General features: G+C 40.7%; 2 protein-coding genes across 3 annotated transcripts in view; one reads left to right on the top strand and one right to left on the bottom strand.

The window, feature by feature from the left end:
* Nucleotides 1-11,439, top strand: part of jam2a (junctional adhesion molecule 2a) — a 20,361-nt gene extending 8,922 nt beyond the window's left edge. The window contains exons 4-10 of one of the 2 annotated variants that reach the window (XM_063466925.1): nt 2,815-2,964; nt 3,076-3,263; nt 3,511-3,613; nt 4,460-4,567; nt 4,710-4,722; nt 10,356-10,389; nt 10,549-11,439. In XM_063466925.1, the coding sequence (XP_063322995.1) occupies nt 2,815-2,964; nt 3,076-3,263; nt 3,511-3,613; nt 4,460-4,567; nt 4,710-4,722; nt 10,356-10,389; nt 10,549-10,587 (635 nt within the window). In that variant the 3' untranslated portion in view covers nt 10,588-11,439. Of the gene's footprint in view, nt 1-2,814; nt 2,965-3,075; nt 3,264-3,510; nt 3,614-4,459; nt 4,568-4,706; nt 4,723-10,355; nt 10,390-10,548 lie in introns of both variants that reach the window. The other variant, XM_063466924.1, reaches the window with a different exon arrangement.
* A 2,155-nt stretch (nt 11,440-13,594) lies between these two features.
* On the bottom strand, nt 13,595-15,627 carry atp5pf (ATP synthase peripheral stalk subunit F6). The gene is made up of 4 exons (XM_063466643.1): nt 15,531-15,627; nt 14,776-14,945; nt 14,428-14,552; nt 13,595-13,696 (listed from the first exon to the last, which is right to left on the bottom strand). Exons 2-4 carry the CDS (start codon nt 14,943-14,945, stop codon nt 13,668-13,670), a joined length of 324 nt encoding a protein of 107 aa, XP_063322713.1. The 5' UTR covers nt 15,531-15,627; the 3' UTR covers nt 13,595-13,667.
* Nucleotides 15,628-15,676: the final 49 nt, after the last annotated feature.

Here is a 15,676-nt window from a genome sequence, read left to right as displayed (position 1 = left end):
GGATAAACAGTTGAAATGTTTAGCTAACCACTGGTAATGTTTAGGTGTAGTAGCTAAAAGGTATGTATGAATAATATTAAAAGTAAATACTGGATACATTTGAACACCAAAGGTCACAAAAGGCTTGTAGGGAACCAGTTTCTTAGGGAGACAACAAGCTAATATTTGGTCAATATTTGGTATGGCCACCTTTATTCTCCATCACACTCTTTGGCAGCTTTCTTGTCATGTCTTTAAGTAGTCTTCAGGAATTATTCTCCAGGCTTCTTGAAGGACATCCAAAGCTCTTCTTTGGATGTTTCTGCCCTTTGTTCTGTTCTCTGTCAACATGCTTCCACACTGCTTCAGTAATGTTGTGGTCTGAGCTCTAGGGAGGCCAATCCATGACTCATAGTGCTCCATTGTGTGTTTTTCTATCTAGATACGCTCTTACTGCATTGACCTGTGTTTGGGATAATTGTCATGCTGAAAAATGAAGCTGTTGCCAATAAGATGCTTTCCAGATGGTATTGCATCATGAATCAAAAACTGATGGTGCTTTCCTCCATTCATAATTCAATCAATTTTTACAAGATCCCGAGCACCACTGGCTGACATGCAGCCACAAACCAGATGGCTGTAGACACTGTCGTACCTTTCCCCTGACCTCCTCTGTATATACTGACAATGATTTAAACCAAATATCGAATCAAATAGAATTTTTCATAGATTAAACTAAAGAAATGGGAACAAATGAGGCTGCTAGTAACAAAACGCCCAAAGATACAATTTAAAATTGCTATGTTGTCTGTTATGTGTAGAAACAACACTGGTTCATCTCTCAAGTTAGGTGCTTTTTTCACTCTTGAATAAGTCGGCGTTAAGTGGGTTAACACACTCACACACACACACACACACTCACACATGTCTGGTTTGCTATCCTCGTGGGGACATCCCATTGACATAATGCTTTCCCTAGCCCCTTACCCTAACCCTAACCATTAAAAATGAATGCCTAACCCTAACCCTTACCCTAAACCTAACCATAACCTAATTGTAACCCTGACAGTAAAACCGCATTTTGAGTGTGAAAATTGCTTTCAACCCCGAGGGGACCTGGATTTTGGTCCCCACGGTGCAGAAAGTCCCCACCAGGATAGTAAAAGTCAGATTTTGGTCCCCACCAGGATAGTACGAACCCGTACACACACACACGCACACACACACGCACACACACACACACACACACACACACACACACACACAAATCCTTCTTCTGAGAATGGTCAGGTACAAGCACTGGGCTGAAAATGAGTGAAAAAGCAGCCAAATAAAAACTTTGAAAGACCTTCAGAAAGCCTGAAGATGTACTGTTCAAAACAACTTTAAAGGCTTACAAGAAAGTGTGGCTGCATGGAAGCAAAATGTAAAGAAATGAAGGGTTATCCAACACTTGCACAGCGCTACATCATTGGAGAAAATGCATAATAGTTTTCTAAATTCTTAAAAGTTGATTTGTGTAAGTTTCATAGTGAATACAGAATGATTTCTTGTCTTGGCTAAAAACCTAATCTGATGAAATCCCTGTAACTAAAGCCTGCACTAATTTATTAGTGCAGTGCGAATACCAAGTAAATATAGGACCAGTATTATAGATACCATTGCTTGAAAGCAGCTTATGTAGGGAAGAGCAGTGTTTGATCATTTATGAGATGAATCCTCATCAATTTGCAAATTATTTTAATACATTTTAATGTTATTTTTTGCAGTAAATTTAAATAACTACTAAATGATTGTGATTTTTACTTTCCAGCTAATTTCAGTTTTTCATGTATTTTGAAACTTTTTTTGTTTTGGGAGACCGGAAACGTAACCGTGTCTGTCTCTAAAGCACTTTGGGTCCACTTCTGTTGTTTAAATGTGCTACAGGCTATAAATAAAATAGATGTGACAGTCAAACACAAGAAGGTATGAGGTACATTGTCTTTCATAAAAAAATATACATATATAAATTTAACATACTGAACCTAGCAGGTAAAAACAAAGCATCAATCTTATCATGCTAGTATGTCTCTAAGACAGGGGTGTTCAACTCCAGGCCTCGAGGGCCGGTGTCCTGCAGGTTTTAGATATCACCCTGGGTCAATACACCTGAATCAAATGATTAGTTCATTACCAGGTCTCTGGAGAACTTTAAGACATGTTGAGGAGGTCATTTAGCCATTTAAATCAGCTGTGTTGGGTCAAGGACACATCTAAAACCTGCAGGACACCGGCCCTTGAGGCCTGTAGTCGGACACCCCTGCTCTAAGACCATCCAACCAAAATATCGGTAGTATCGGTATCAATATTTAGATCAATCCACCCACCTTTACCAGTGATACACACAAACTCCTGACGATGAAGTAGAGCGTACAACAGGCTGGACACAGGACAGCCACTCGATAGCTGTACCAGATTATTACCCACACACAAACATGGACTCCGTGGCTGTCTGATCAGACTTGGACATTTGCGTTTTCACATACACCTCCATTGGGTAATGTCTACAAAAGTCCAAGGTTCAGTGCATGTGTGTCACATCCAGTAGCTGCATGACAGTATAAGAAATCCTCAGTGTTGGGTTTACAGCAACTCAAAATGTCTCCAAATTATAGCAGTGGTTAAAAAAAAGAAAACATTTAGATTATTTTACTCATGCTGCAATTGTTCAATTGCTACTGGTTATTAAATTTTGGGTGGCAGTATTGCAGACCGTAGATTATAACATGCAGTGGCTGTAGCCCACAGCCATGGAAGACATTTCCACTTCTGACCTTCTATTCTTTCTCTCAGGTCCCTTTGAGGGCCGGGCGACCATTGAAGGAGCGACAGTGACGCTGAAAAAAGTGACCCAGGAGGATGCTGGAGAGTACCGCTGTGAGATCAGTGCTCCTAAAGACTCTGTCAGCCTGGGCGAGACCAATGTAACGCTTAAAGTCCTAGGTACCACTGACTGAGATGAGAATCTGCTGTAATAAGAACATTCAAACTATTTTAAAGATGGGAATGTTTTTTTGCTTACATTGGTGTGATTTTTCTGCTCATTTTTTTTAGTGCCGCCTCAAACCCCACTCTGTGAAATCCCCAGCTCAGCAGTGACTGGCTCAGTGGTACAGCTGAGCTGCAGGGACCAGCACAGCATCCCACCTGCCACTTACTCCTGGTACAAGGACAACCAGCCAATGAACCCGCCCCGTCATGCCAACGCAACCTATCTAATCAACTCGCGCACAGGAGTTCTGGTGAGACAAATAAGTGTGTGTGCATGCAGATAAATAAAAACAGGGAAATGTTGCACACTGTAGTATCGTGTGGGTGCTTAACACCCTCAGCATAAAGATGCTTCTGCTGAGTTGCTCTTCGGTTTGATACAAGGTAGCTAGCATTCCTGATTCTTCCTCAAGGACACGTCAGGACAGAAGACACTTCACTTTAAAGCGTGCTCTTTCTAATAATAGAGGTTTGTTGGTTGGTTTTTCTCTTCCACAGGAGTTTAAATCTGTAGCCAAAGAGGACACTGGCCGATACAGTTGCCTGGCATCCAACGGAGTGGGACTACCCAAGATGTGCGAGGCCAAGCATATGACGATAGGTGTGTGTGTGTGCGTTTCCACACTAAATCCCGCCTCATCCCCCACACCTTTCAGCACCAGACAAAATCAAGGATGCAGTGGAGAGGAAAAGCCCACTAAGTTCATTCCACCCTGCTTCTAATGTCTGGACACATTTATAGCCTAGCCTACAGTTTGAAGAGATCCTGTGGCCAGTGTGGGCCAAATTACAAAATTTAAAACGACGCTGTTGATGAAAATAAGTGCTGGGCTTGTTAATAAATCATGTAATGTGCTCTACGTTAATGCACACTATCATTTAAGCACTTAAAGTAAACCTGTTATGCTCATTTTCAGCTCCATATTTTTTATTCTTGGACTGTGCTGGAGCAGCTGTGCTTGATTTTAAAAAGTAGTTTATTTTACACTGAGCCTGGTGCAGTCCATCTGTCTGAAACTAGCTCCTCCCACTTGCTTCCCATTGGCTCATTAATGTTTTAACAGCAGGTGGGTGGAGCTTTTGCAATCACAGATGGCCATATTAGGGGTTGCCGCTCTCAGTGACATCACACAGAGCCACGAGGGGAAAAGCCTGTCTGAAACAGAGCATTCACAGCAGTCTGTGACCTGAGCTTGTGGCTCACAGGCATTACTTATACATTTGGTTATGTTTAAGATGAGCATTCATCATTGTAACTGTATATATATGACAAAAAGAAAAGCATATTAAGTGGACTTTATTAAATTATAGGAATGCTGAAGTACAGCTACCCACTTTAGGAGATTATTTTGCTTTATTTGCTGCTTCCTGATTTATCTTGTGTCTCGCTGCTTCAATAAATTAGCGAGTAAACAGCTCATAATTCAGTCTTCATTCACACTTCCAGAGGACGTCAACATCACAGCGATAGTGGCAACAGTGTTGGGGGTCTTCCTGGCCGTGCTCATCTGTGGATGCGGCGGTTTCCTGTTACAGAGGAACGGCTTCTTCAGCCGTGAGTTTGTGTGGCTATCTTGGCAGTCCGATAACCACTCCACAGTGCACCAATTAATATAGAAACTGTTTTCAATTCCCGCCAAAAAAGAATGACATTGACTCTGTTTTCTCTTCCACGGTCCCGGCTCATTCATCAGCAGGACACAGAGGAAGGTAAGAGCTTTGTGATTAAATTAACATTGATGTGAACAAACACAAGCTAATATCTTACACGCTGAAGGAGGAGGGGAGGCGGTGGGGAGGGGTGGATTGTTGTTGCACTTAGCCGGCCTGTCTGCATCTGTGTGCTGAGTCAGGACTGTATGGAGTGACAGCTGTGGCTGTGTGTGTGTGTTTTTTCATTTGCAGCAGTGCCTGCTTTTCAACTCGCTGGGTCATTTGATTGGCGGCAACAGATGTAAAACCCTGGGAAAAAGTTTTTTTGCTATTATTTTGATTGATTTTTTTTTTTTTAGAATTGATTTCCACTTCCAGGCAGATGTACTAATGTTGAATTCATGTCAAAATACAGCCAGACAGATGACCACTCCACCCGCCTCCTCCCTCCTCAAAACAGGGCTGTGGGGGAAACAATCAGTGCAACATAATTATGGAATAATTACAGGCTGTTAATCAGCAAGAAGGAAAATATTGGCAGTAGAAGGAATTATAGGCAATTAAACTGATTGGACGGGTAATTTGAAAAGGATTATTTGGATATTGAAGAATGAGAGTGTGGCATAGCTGAAGGCGCTTACACCCGTCTTACAGACACTGCCCTCCAAACACACCAGAGTGGTAAAGAGGTTCCAGAAGACACAGAGATATAAATGCATGGCCTCGTATCCCAGGTCTGACTCGCCTGACTTTATGTTATTTGATTCCTGGCTTGTTACTGCTTGGAGTTTGATGGGGAGTCAGCGTTGAGCTCTCTTAAAGCTGATGCGAAAGCTCTTTGTCTGGGTTAAAGTCTGATGCTTATCCTGCTGAGCTAACTGGAGTTGTCAGTGTCAACTTCCTATTTATAGAACAGGCTTCTTCACAAAGAATCAAAGACAATGCGACATGATTTCTGATGCACCGATAGTGGGTACAAATTTACTGAGCGGCGATGCAGATCTAGGATGTGGCATCTAAGAGAAAAATGGTCCCTCAGGCACCTGGTTAGATGAATGAATGTTATTTCATGCTGAGGACTGACAGCGGATGTGTTTTCAGTCGTCGTAGATGAATGTTGGTTGAATGAAGCACAGTTCGGACTGTTCTGGCATTTTTTTTAGGATACTGAAAAGCGTCCGGCTTGTTTAGCTGCGGTCACATTTAGTTGCTCACTTAAGATCTTGTTGGAAAATATTAGCCAAAGAAGAAGGAAACAGTTTACTTCTTTTATTTCAAATGAGGCACTAGTGATTTCACAGTGTGTGGTGAATACTTGAAATGATTGGTTGTAGTAAGGAACTAGATATAGTACAGGTCTTTAAAGGTACAGTCAGCTGTACACATAAATATGCATTCTTTGGTGTTTAGTTTGTGGAGTTAAGGAGGTAAAGCAGGAACTGATTGGAAGGTTGGTGGTTCGATCCTAAATATCCTTGGGCATGATACTGAACCCCAAGTTGCTCTCAGCTGCAGTCGTCAGTGTTTCAGTGTTTGATAGAAAGCACTGAGCACAGTTTGTGGAAGCCACCATGTTCTCCTCCATCCTAATTACAGTGGCTGAAATGGACATTGCTGTTCCACCAAACTGCGTTTTATGTATGTGGCTAGAGCCTGACCACGTGTAGTCCACTAATGATGGAGAAGAGAATCACGGGCATTCACATGCCGCAAGCTTTGCTTATGTTTTTGATTCATTGTGATTTAGTTAGTCTACCATTCTAGCAAGACAAGCTTTTTTCTGCATTTAGCAGTAGTTTGTTATTAAATCAGTTCAATCCAAATTTTAACTTGATTTGAATTTTAATTCATGTGTACAACTTCAGACTTAAATACAAATGATCATACCTATGTTTAATCATCTGAGAAGAGGTCTCCCACACCAAAGAAGTGAAAACGTGAAGGAAAGAGTTAACGTGACTGGCACTTCATAAACAGGCTTATTTATTCCCGATATTGTCACAATTACTTACTCTCAGCTTATTAGATATGTGACTGCTAACATTATGCCAGCTAATGTTAGGAGGGTAAGAAAACAGAAATCAATTGCCTGTAATCTGCAGTCTACTGACACCTAATGGTGAGATTTTACACACTGTGCCTTTAAAGGGGCCTAAACTGGAGCCTTGGGTAACTCCAGCTATTAAATGCATTGCTCAAACAAAAGGCAGTCACACAGTTTGAACTTTTTAATACTGGGGTGTTGGATTGCTGCATGTGATTGGCTGCATGCTTGCTGGTTTATGAAATGTCATTCATAAAGTGTGCTCAAATAAGCTTGAACATCTTGGTTTACTTCTCTATGTAATTTAAAAGTGGGCTTGAACATATTAGTTCTGCCTATTTTGATTCTTACTTTTTCATTTGGGTTTCCAACATCTGTTGGAATTCAGGTCATTGCTCAAACATTAGATGGACTATTAGGACTTCTACTACTAGTAATATTATTCCAAAGATGAGAGTTAGAGGTCTGGCATTGCTAAAAACTACACACAAATGACCATAAAACACTGGTCAGGGTCATTTTTTTGCTTGTTTTGTTGCAGAATGACAGAATCCACTATGATTCAACATGCCTGACTAAACCTAAGGATATGAGTGAATATCATTGTTGTCCAACCAGCAGTTCCAGAGACATAATTGGTTGGGCGCCTGTGCATGTTAATTGTGGTATCTTTTGGCTTTCCAGGTATAAATCTGAATGCACAATCCTGTGGGGTAAATTTAACAGAGAGCTAAATGCATGGTATAGAAATCAAATGTGGAGGTTGACAGATTTAGGTTACAAATGTTCAAGCTTTCCAAACCAACAGTTAAGCTGCACATCTTTATGGATGACTTCACACTAATACTCACACTCCAAAGCATGGTGTGCAATACGAGTCCACGAGGGCATGCTTCTTGTTAAAGCCCATGCCCTGACCCCCCGCAGGTCATTTTGGATCTCCCAGTGTCATGGTGCAGCCCACATCAGCAGCCAAACCCTGCACAGAGCTGAGGACATGTGAGTGTGGCACATTAGGAAATAAAATAAACAGACGTAACTGCTTCGCAGACAGCGAGACTTTGGAGGAACCGCAGAACCTGACCCACCATTAAAACCATATGTTGTTTTGGCTGTTTGTGTTTGGATTAAACAAACGAGATAACGTGTTAATTACTGAGCTTTAGAGGTGCCGGTAAGAAGATTTCTTTTGCTCACAGAGAGCCAAGCTACTTGTTTCCTGTCTTCATTTAAAGCTGAACATCTTTTTGGCTACAACTTTAAATTTACTGGCTAATTTATGGGTTATTGATCTTTTTCGCCTAACTTATAGTCCTGCGCAGAATTTTTTCGAGAAAAGCACATTTGTTTTATTTAAAATAACACTTAGCCCACTGATTATCCCTGTGAAAGGCTGGTGTACCCCTCCTCTCGCCTAGTGACAGCTGGGATAGACTCCAGCCCAACTGTGACCCTGAATTGGATGCATAGAAGTTAATAGATGGTGGATTGATACTTAATTGATCAGAAATGTTGTCAGTGTAGATATATACAGTGCAGATATTAGTTTTCAGCATGTGTTTTGATGGGGCACTTTGCTACTAAATGTAATGGAAAATCTTCATTTTAGCTGGACCGGTGCTGCTGCTTAAATGTTTCTAGTTGAGTTTAAAGAGTATCAGTGTTTGTGGGTTAAAAATGGGCCACATAAGCAGTACAATAGTGTGTATTACTCCCTCCACGGTACTCCGGTGAAACTAGAAAGAGAAGTAGTGCACATTAGTCCATAAGTGACCATTTATCAGTCGCTCACTTGAGAAATGGATCCCTCACAGGACCTCAGCAGACAGCGTCATTAAATGTACCTGTAAGAGCCACAGTGCTGGTTTTTAAAGCGCCAACTACACAGTGTTGTAGGAAAACTTTACTTTTTTCCCCGTGAAATAGTTTTAATTTCTTAGAGGAGGATCACTTTCAAAAGGCTTATTTTTGGAGGTGATTTTGAGACTATAATTAAAGCCATAGAGGTTGATGTGCCAGACACTCAGCAAGCCAAATGCATTACACAACAGTTCACAGCTCCGCTAACACGATCACTTAGACTTTTAACGCCGCGTGCCGCTGCAACACAAGACTGTTGCTGAACAAAAGGACCTTTGCACATCTCTGCAGATACAAACAGTTCACGATGAATGATTCCAGTGTTCATAAACGGCGTTTTACAGCATCTCTGATCAATTCCATTATGTACAGTTAAAGAAAATGAGTATGTCAAACGTACTTACAAATCAAAGTTGACTATGTGAACTTTTTTGTTTTGAATGGTGAAAACACACCTACAGTTGGATGTATGCAGTAAAAGTTCCCTCATCTGGAAAAACACAGGTTACATTTGGTGAACGGAGAGAAGTTTTCTGGTGTATCTTTAAGATTCTTCGGCTTTTAGTTTCAGATTGAACACATAATTGTTACATTTAAATCACATTAAACTACATTAAAGTCTTCTCTGATTCAAGATGTTCGCAGATTCAGGTCAAAAACTGATTTTCCTGTGAACAAAATTTGGTTTTCATTTGCCAGTGAGTTTGTGTAATGAACAATTTAGGGGAGGAAATGAGGTCAAACATCATAAACGGAAGCAAGAAGTAAAAATTTCAACAGTTTTGATGATGTCTCAAATTGGCACCAATTTATCTCCATTCACAACCCAAATATATATATTTTTTTAAATTTTCAACCTGATTTTTTGAAGCTGCAACTTTCACTGAGCGTTGAACTCATAGCAGACAAAAGGGCAGCGCTCTGACCATCATTCAGCCTTGATTGCTTAATCCTGTAACACCGAGTGTGTCATATTTGATACACGAGTTTTTAAGATCTCTACATCTCCGAGGTGAGGTAAATTGCCCGATAGAATTTTAAGCATTAAATGTCGATGTAACCAATATAATTAAAACTCATACATGCAAGTTGTTTATTTTTTTTAATTGTCAGACATTTGGATAATCACTCTGTTAAAGCTCCACAGGATTCATTTTCATACATATATTATATATTTTAACTTTTTTTTTAAATTGCAACTTTTCAATGTGCAAATCCCTCTTTTGCACCATTTAAAATGACTGTAAATGTGAAAGAAAGAAATTCAGGGAGCTGTTTTTTAACATCGAGCTTGTCATGTTGAAAGGAGATCAATAGCACTCTCATAGCTGTTTATTCAAACAGGAGACGTTAGCTTGGTGTAAAGATCGGAAATGAGAAAAGCATTACCCCGACTCTCTCCGAATCTTAGCTGCTTACAGGCACATTTAAAGCTCTGATCATCACCACGGTTTTCATAATCCCGCCCCTGTATACCACAGCAGTCTATAAAAATGGCTGTAACTCCTAAATAATTAACAAATTATTGTTAGAGCAATTAAAGTCTGCACATCTTGATTGATTTAAAAAGGTCTGTCATTCTCCAAATGCACATACACAAGCCCACCTGCGGCAAACTGCAGCACTTTCCTTATACTTTGCTCTCCAGTTTGTTCCAGTGCTGCCTAATGACGAGCTCGCTCTGACTGTTCTTCCTACCTGTGTTTGCCACGTGCATTATTAATACAGGCGAGATATAACTCAGGTTAGAGCTGTCAGGTGTTCTTACCATGTTTCTGTCTTCCAGGTCCAATGTCAACTACATCCCTCCACCCCAAGAAGTAAGTGTTTGTTTTCAGGTTTGCTTCTTTCCCTCTCACTTTGCCTAAATGTAGCAGTTCGCACTTACCGGATGTTTGATGTGTGTATGTGTGCTTTTTAATTTAAATCATCAGTTTATTTAGCAAACATTAATACTTGTTTTGTGTCCCTCTTCTCAGCCCCAGGATTTTAAACACACACAGTCGTTCATGCTCTGAGAAGCTGGTCTTCCTCTCCAGAAACAAAGCAAAGAGAAAAAAAAGGTGATAAGGTGCCAACACTGGATTCTGATTTTGTTTCGGACTCAGAACGAGCTCTTGATCTTCCGATACGTGCTAATTTCAATCTTTATTCCTCCGCCAATCCTTCCGGATGGTTGATGTCAAGCAAATCTGCAAGGCTTCTTTACTCTCTGGCTTTGCTGTGTATTCGCCTCTTACATTGATGTCTCCTGCTATTATGGGATTAAGTACAGTTTCATGGTACTCTGCTCCCCCCTGGTGGTCAGATGTTGAATTTGCAATTGATCTTTTTTTTTTTCTCAGTATAAATTTCTAAGGCTAACTGCTTTAATTACTCAATTTTTATTTTTTACCAAAGACTGATGTTTAATTTGAGAGATTTCTTGTCTTTAAAAAATTGAATCATCACAGGGAATTCTCCTTAAAGCCATAAGGGAAGCATCTCAGTTGTTTTCAATAAAACTACAGCTTACCTCAGTCAGTATTTCGTCTTCGACACTGGGACCACTCGTGATCTTAGTAAGAACAAGAAGCCACTTAACAATAACGCTGAGGACAACCCCATTCCATCCTGATGTGCCTGCATGGTCTTTTTTATAAATATACATATATACTATATACCTTGTGCCTTTTTAATTTGTCTGTCTGTCATATTTATCTATGGATCACAGTTCTTTTTTTGTAAAGAATTTGCCTTACTTTTTTCTTTATATGTCTTTATATTTCTGTGCCACTGATTATCAAATGGAGTGTCTGTTTTTAGGCTGTGTGAATGACTTCAGAGTTTTATTTGAATAGTGTATCAGTAATAAAGTTTTTTCTACTCAAGCCCATGTTTGTTATTACCGTGTTTCCAATGGTGGAAAGAATGCAACACGAGAAGTAGCTGCGTGTACATTAGAGGTGGACATGCTGCGATTTATCGCTCTTTAAAACCACAAATTACTCAAGTTATCTCACATGTTGGGGGGGTTGGCAACAAAATGAGATTTTCAAGCATAACACTGTCACTAAAACCTGCCTGTAAGGCAGTCTGCTATCAGTCTGAGATTGAATGGGGTGAAGTTTGCAATTACATGCAATCTGTTTCTGATGGTACAGCAACTACCTGTGATAAATCACTGGAAATTACACATCTGGTGCCGTCTACATGGACAGAAATTCACCTTTAACTTTCACATTTGTGCGCAGTACACTTTCCGATCTCCACACTTTGCAATCACAAATGGGCATGAGTAAACAACAGGAGCCACTGAGATTTTCTTCTTTTGTTGATGTAAGGAGGTTGCTGTCCTGGTTTTATTCCTGTGACTGAGCTGCTAGCTAGCTCAGAATTAGCAGGTAGCTTTGTCGAGCTAAGTGCATCCAGTGTTGGATGGTTTAGCAGTTTGCTCAGCTAATGTTATAACTTTATGGTGGTGCATGAGATGAGCCCTCTTGTTTGCATTTTAATTGACTTAATAAAAGACCAATATTTGGTGTTCCTTTACCGATACGATATCACCAGGCAAAATATTGTGATACTACGCTGTATTGATTTTCTGCGCTGCCTATAAAATCCTGTAAACAACCATTAACTTGCACTTCCAAAGCCAGTTACTGATGCAAACTCCATGTTTGCACACTGTAGTAACCAGCTACCTACTAAAGCATCATTTCAAAGTCCTTCAGCATTTGCTGCCACTTTTTATATCCATGTTTGATCAGAACCAAACGTCACTCGCTTTTTCACCATCTTTACATTAGCTTATGTTTTTATCATCCCTGCCTGCCTTTACCAGCCGCAACACTCAGGTGTTACATTAATATAGATATGGATATGTTTGAGTAGTTTGCAGAGTAACAGCACTTCTCCCACCGCTGCAGTCAGCACAAGCATCAACCTGACAAGAGGAATTATTCATGACTTCTACTTAAAGTGACAAGAACGTGTAAATCTAATTAAGTGGACTGCAGATTTATCGGACAATGTGGAAAACTGGTAGTTGTTCAGGTTGTTGCATTATTGCTTTATTCGTGAAACTAACTGCATCATCTTTCATAATGCTCACAGTCTCTGCTGTATTCCCATAGATGGCTACAGTGAAGTGCAGCGGCCTCGGTCGGCAAGACTTTACATTAATCTTTCAAGTGATAATCTCCCAGCAGACCTGTTCCCTCCCAGACAGGTTAACTAAGTATTTCCAGAGTTGCTTTTCTCCCCCTCAAACAGAATAAACAGCAACATTTTTAACCCACAGCCATGACTACACGCACTTCTGTTTCTTTTCAGCGTATGTTTAATGAAGTCGTGCACTGCTTGAAATCACAGCGGTAGACGTTGGTACATTTTCTGAGCGCAGCTTTAAAGGCTGACTGCACAGTCTAAAAAATTTAGGCACCAGGTCAGACAGAAACTTGCCCTTTCTGATGCTATTTTGGGGTTTCAAAACATTCATCACGGAGAGGCTTAAATGCATCGCTGACCTTGTCATAACGGGGAATGCTCAAGAACGGTGCAGATTGACAGCCAGTTTGCATCTAGGTCAGCCAACATTTGGCTTGCTGCTTTTTGGATATCTACATATAAATTAAAAAATTAAATTAACTGTGCCTCACCATATGTTCTGGGAGTGTCACTGCAGCTGGATGTCTTTCAGTATTTCTAATCAAACCTCCTTCAAGTTCTGAGCTTGTTTGCATTTGTCCAATCCGACAAACGGTTATTTGAGGGAAACTGCTATTAAACACTTTTCAGCTCCAAAGGAAAAAGTAAATAATGTTGACATCTTTAGTCTTTTAATAATAGCCTGGGGACAGATTTATAGACATGCAGAAAATATGCAGGCCTAGTTATACAAGTTCTTAAGCAGCCCTCATTTCCTGGCACAAATTCATGGTTTGAGGGCGAGTGTCTGGAAATTAATCATTCAGATTTTTAGGTCCAGATTTTACTACACAGCCTCAATCACAATATATTTATAGAGTCACAAAGATCTCGTAGTTCAGTCCACTATCTTTTTTATTAAATACAACATATTTTGTGACAGGTAGGAGATACACAACATGGACATCATTCACTTGGCGCCCTCGTCAAACTTCGGCTCTGCAAAAAAAAAAGAAAAAAAGAGACAAGATGGGAAAAAAATGTGAATCATTTCCTCCTGCACTGCAGTATTAGTGATTATTCTGACATCTAAAACAAAAATAAAGGTATAGCAATATACAAAAACTGGCTACTATTAGCTTCATCAAAAACACATTGAAGTTAAAAAATAAAATCTTTCTGACCCAATTTCAAGCAAGTCATCTGGCTGTGTTTGATGACAACATCAACGCTATTTATAGACCCAAGACTCAAATCACAGACTGCCTCCTCTGTAGCAAAGGCATAAATATTTATGAAGGGAACAACTGTGGCATAATAAGCACATGCCATTGTCACTGTAGTCCTGCGCCTTCTCGATAATCAGTAACAAAAGGCACAGTTTTGACCATAAAATAACACGTTTTAGGCATTTGCTTAAATAACACAAAACAAGAACGACCGCATTACGTCAGTAACCCAAAGATTCATTTAAACTGGAAAGAAACAAATCAAAACATTTTTACAGGCTTAGTGCCTCCAGTACTGTAGTGGCAAGCGAAAGGTCGCTGGTTCAACTCCAGAGACACAAATCCCCTTTGAAATGAAGTGCTGTGGGACCTACCCACTGTGGCGACCCCTTGTGGCAAGGGAACCTTTAGTGAGAAATATTTTTACCTAAACTGTAACTACAGTATTAAAGACTATTCAGCAAACTGCACTTGCTGAGCTGAACATGAGCCCAAACAGACCTGTGAATTTGAATTCAGGGAACTTGTTGAGGTCTCCTCCTCCATATAGTCTCTGCAGTTTGGTTACTTCTTCACCCAGGTTCTTCTGATAAGCCGGACCTGCATCCACAATGCCACCAGCAGTCCTGGGAGAGCAAAGGCATCAAAAAAATGTTCAACATTCTCAGCACGATGGCAGCAAGAGGAGGAGATGCTGTTTGAACAGATGTTAGTGAAGTGCATGCTAGAGCGCACCCAAAGGACATTTAAAGTTAATGTTTTGCCAACAGCTGACCTCTGAGCTGGAAGTCTGTTTGGTAAACTTTATTCAGATTTGTCTGTCAGTGTCTGGAGGTATCACCAACTCACTTGGCCTTGCTGTTGTAGTCACGGATCTTGTCCAGGAACAGTTTCTGGACGGGGTCGAGCTCCTTGGCCCGCTGGAAGAGGATAGCAGAGATGCCGATGTTCCTGCGCAGGGTCAGGCTCACGGCAGAGCGCAGCACGGAGGACAGCTGGAATAACCGGTGCAGAGCCATCTGAAGGAGCCAAAGCAAAACAGATTTTGGACGAAATGTGCTGGTACAAAGTACTCTGAGGGCTTGAAATTACACCCCTCAATAAGTGATAAACGCATTTTATTTTTCTGCATGTTTAAGTCTTTAACTCCTCTTTCTCGTGGACATGTTTGCCATCTTTTACTAATTCCCTATCAATCAGTACCACTAGCTGCCTTTAGCATTAGCTAGTTCACGTCAAAGGCAGAGCATAGCTAACTAGCACACTCAGTTTGCTGCTAACCCAAACACCCAGTCTATAGAAACAGAGTTACTATAACTACAAGATGTTAGGTCGGCTTTACTGAGTTGCTGCTTGCTGGTCAACACTTGACGTTTCCTTCATTCAAATGACAAAACAGCGGCTTATGCTAACATGCTAGGCTAGCTTTAGCTGACACTAGGGAGCGTTCGGACATTTTTATACGGTTTGATGTGCCGCGGTGTGTTACACCACCGCTCTCACCAAACGCACCACCGTGCACGTATCTGTGTACGCAGAGCGTCGTGACAGAAGAGGTGAAGTTAAATGTTTGATAGCTTTTCTTTTTAAGACACCGTACTCACCTTGGATTTGACACCCAGAGCAACAGAGCCAAATGTGAAGGACCGCGGTGAATTGTGGGAGTTCGTTGTTGACAGGAGACGTTCGCGAACGTCAAGCATTAACTCTATATGCGCAGGACTGCGCACGCTCAGTTTGATCTCAAATT

Source organism: Pelmatolapia mariae, linkage group LG23 (genome assembly GCF_036321145.2).
Source record: "Pelmatolapia mariae isolate MD_Pm_ZW linkage group LG23, Pm_UMD_F_2, whole genome shotgun sequence".
Classification (NCBI taxonomy): domain Eukaryota; kingdom Metazoa; phylum Chordata; class Actinopteri; order Cichliformes; family Cichlidae; genus Pelmatolapia; species Pelmatolapia mariae.
The sequence above is the reverse complement of the archived record's forward strand: the minus strand, read 5'-3'. Positions and strand labels throughout refer to the sequence as shown.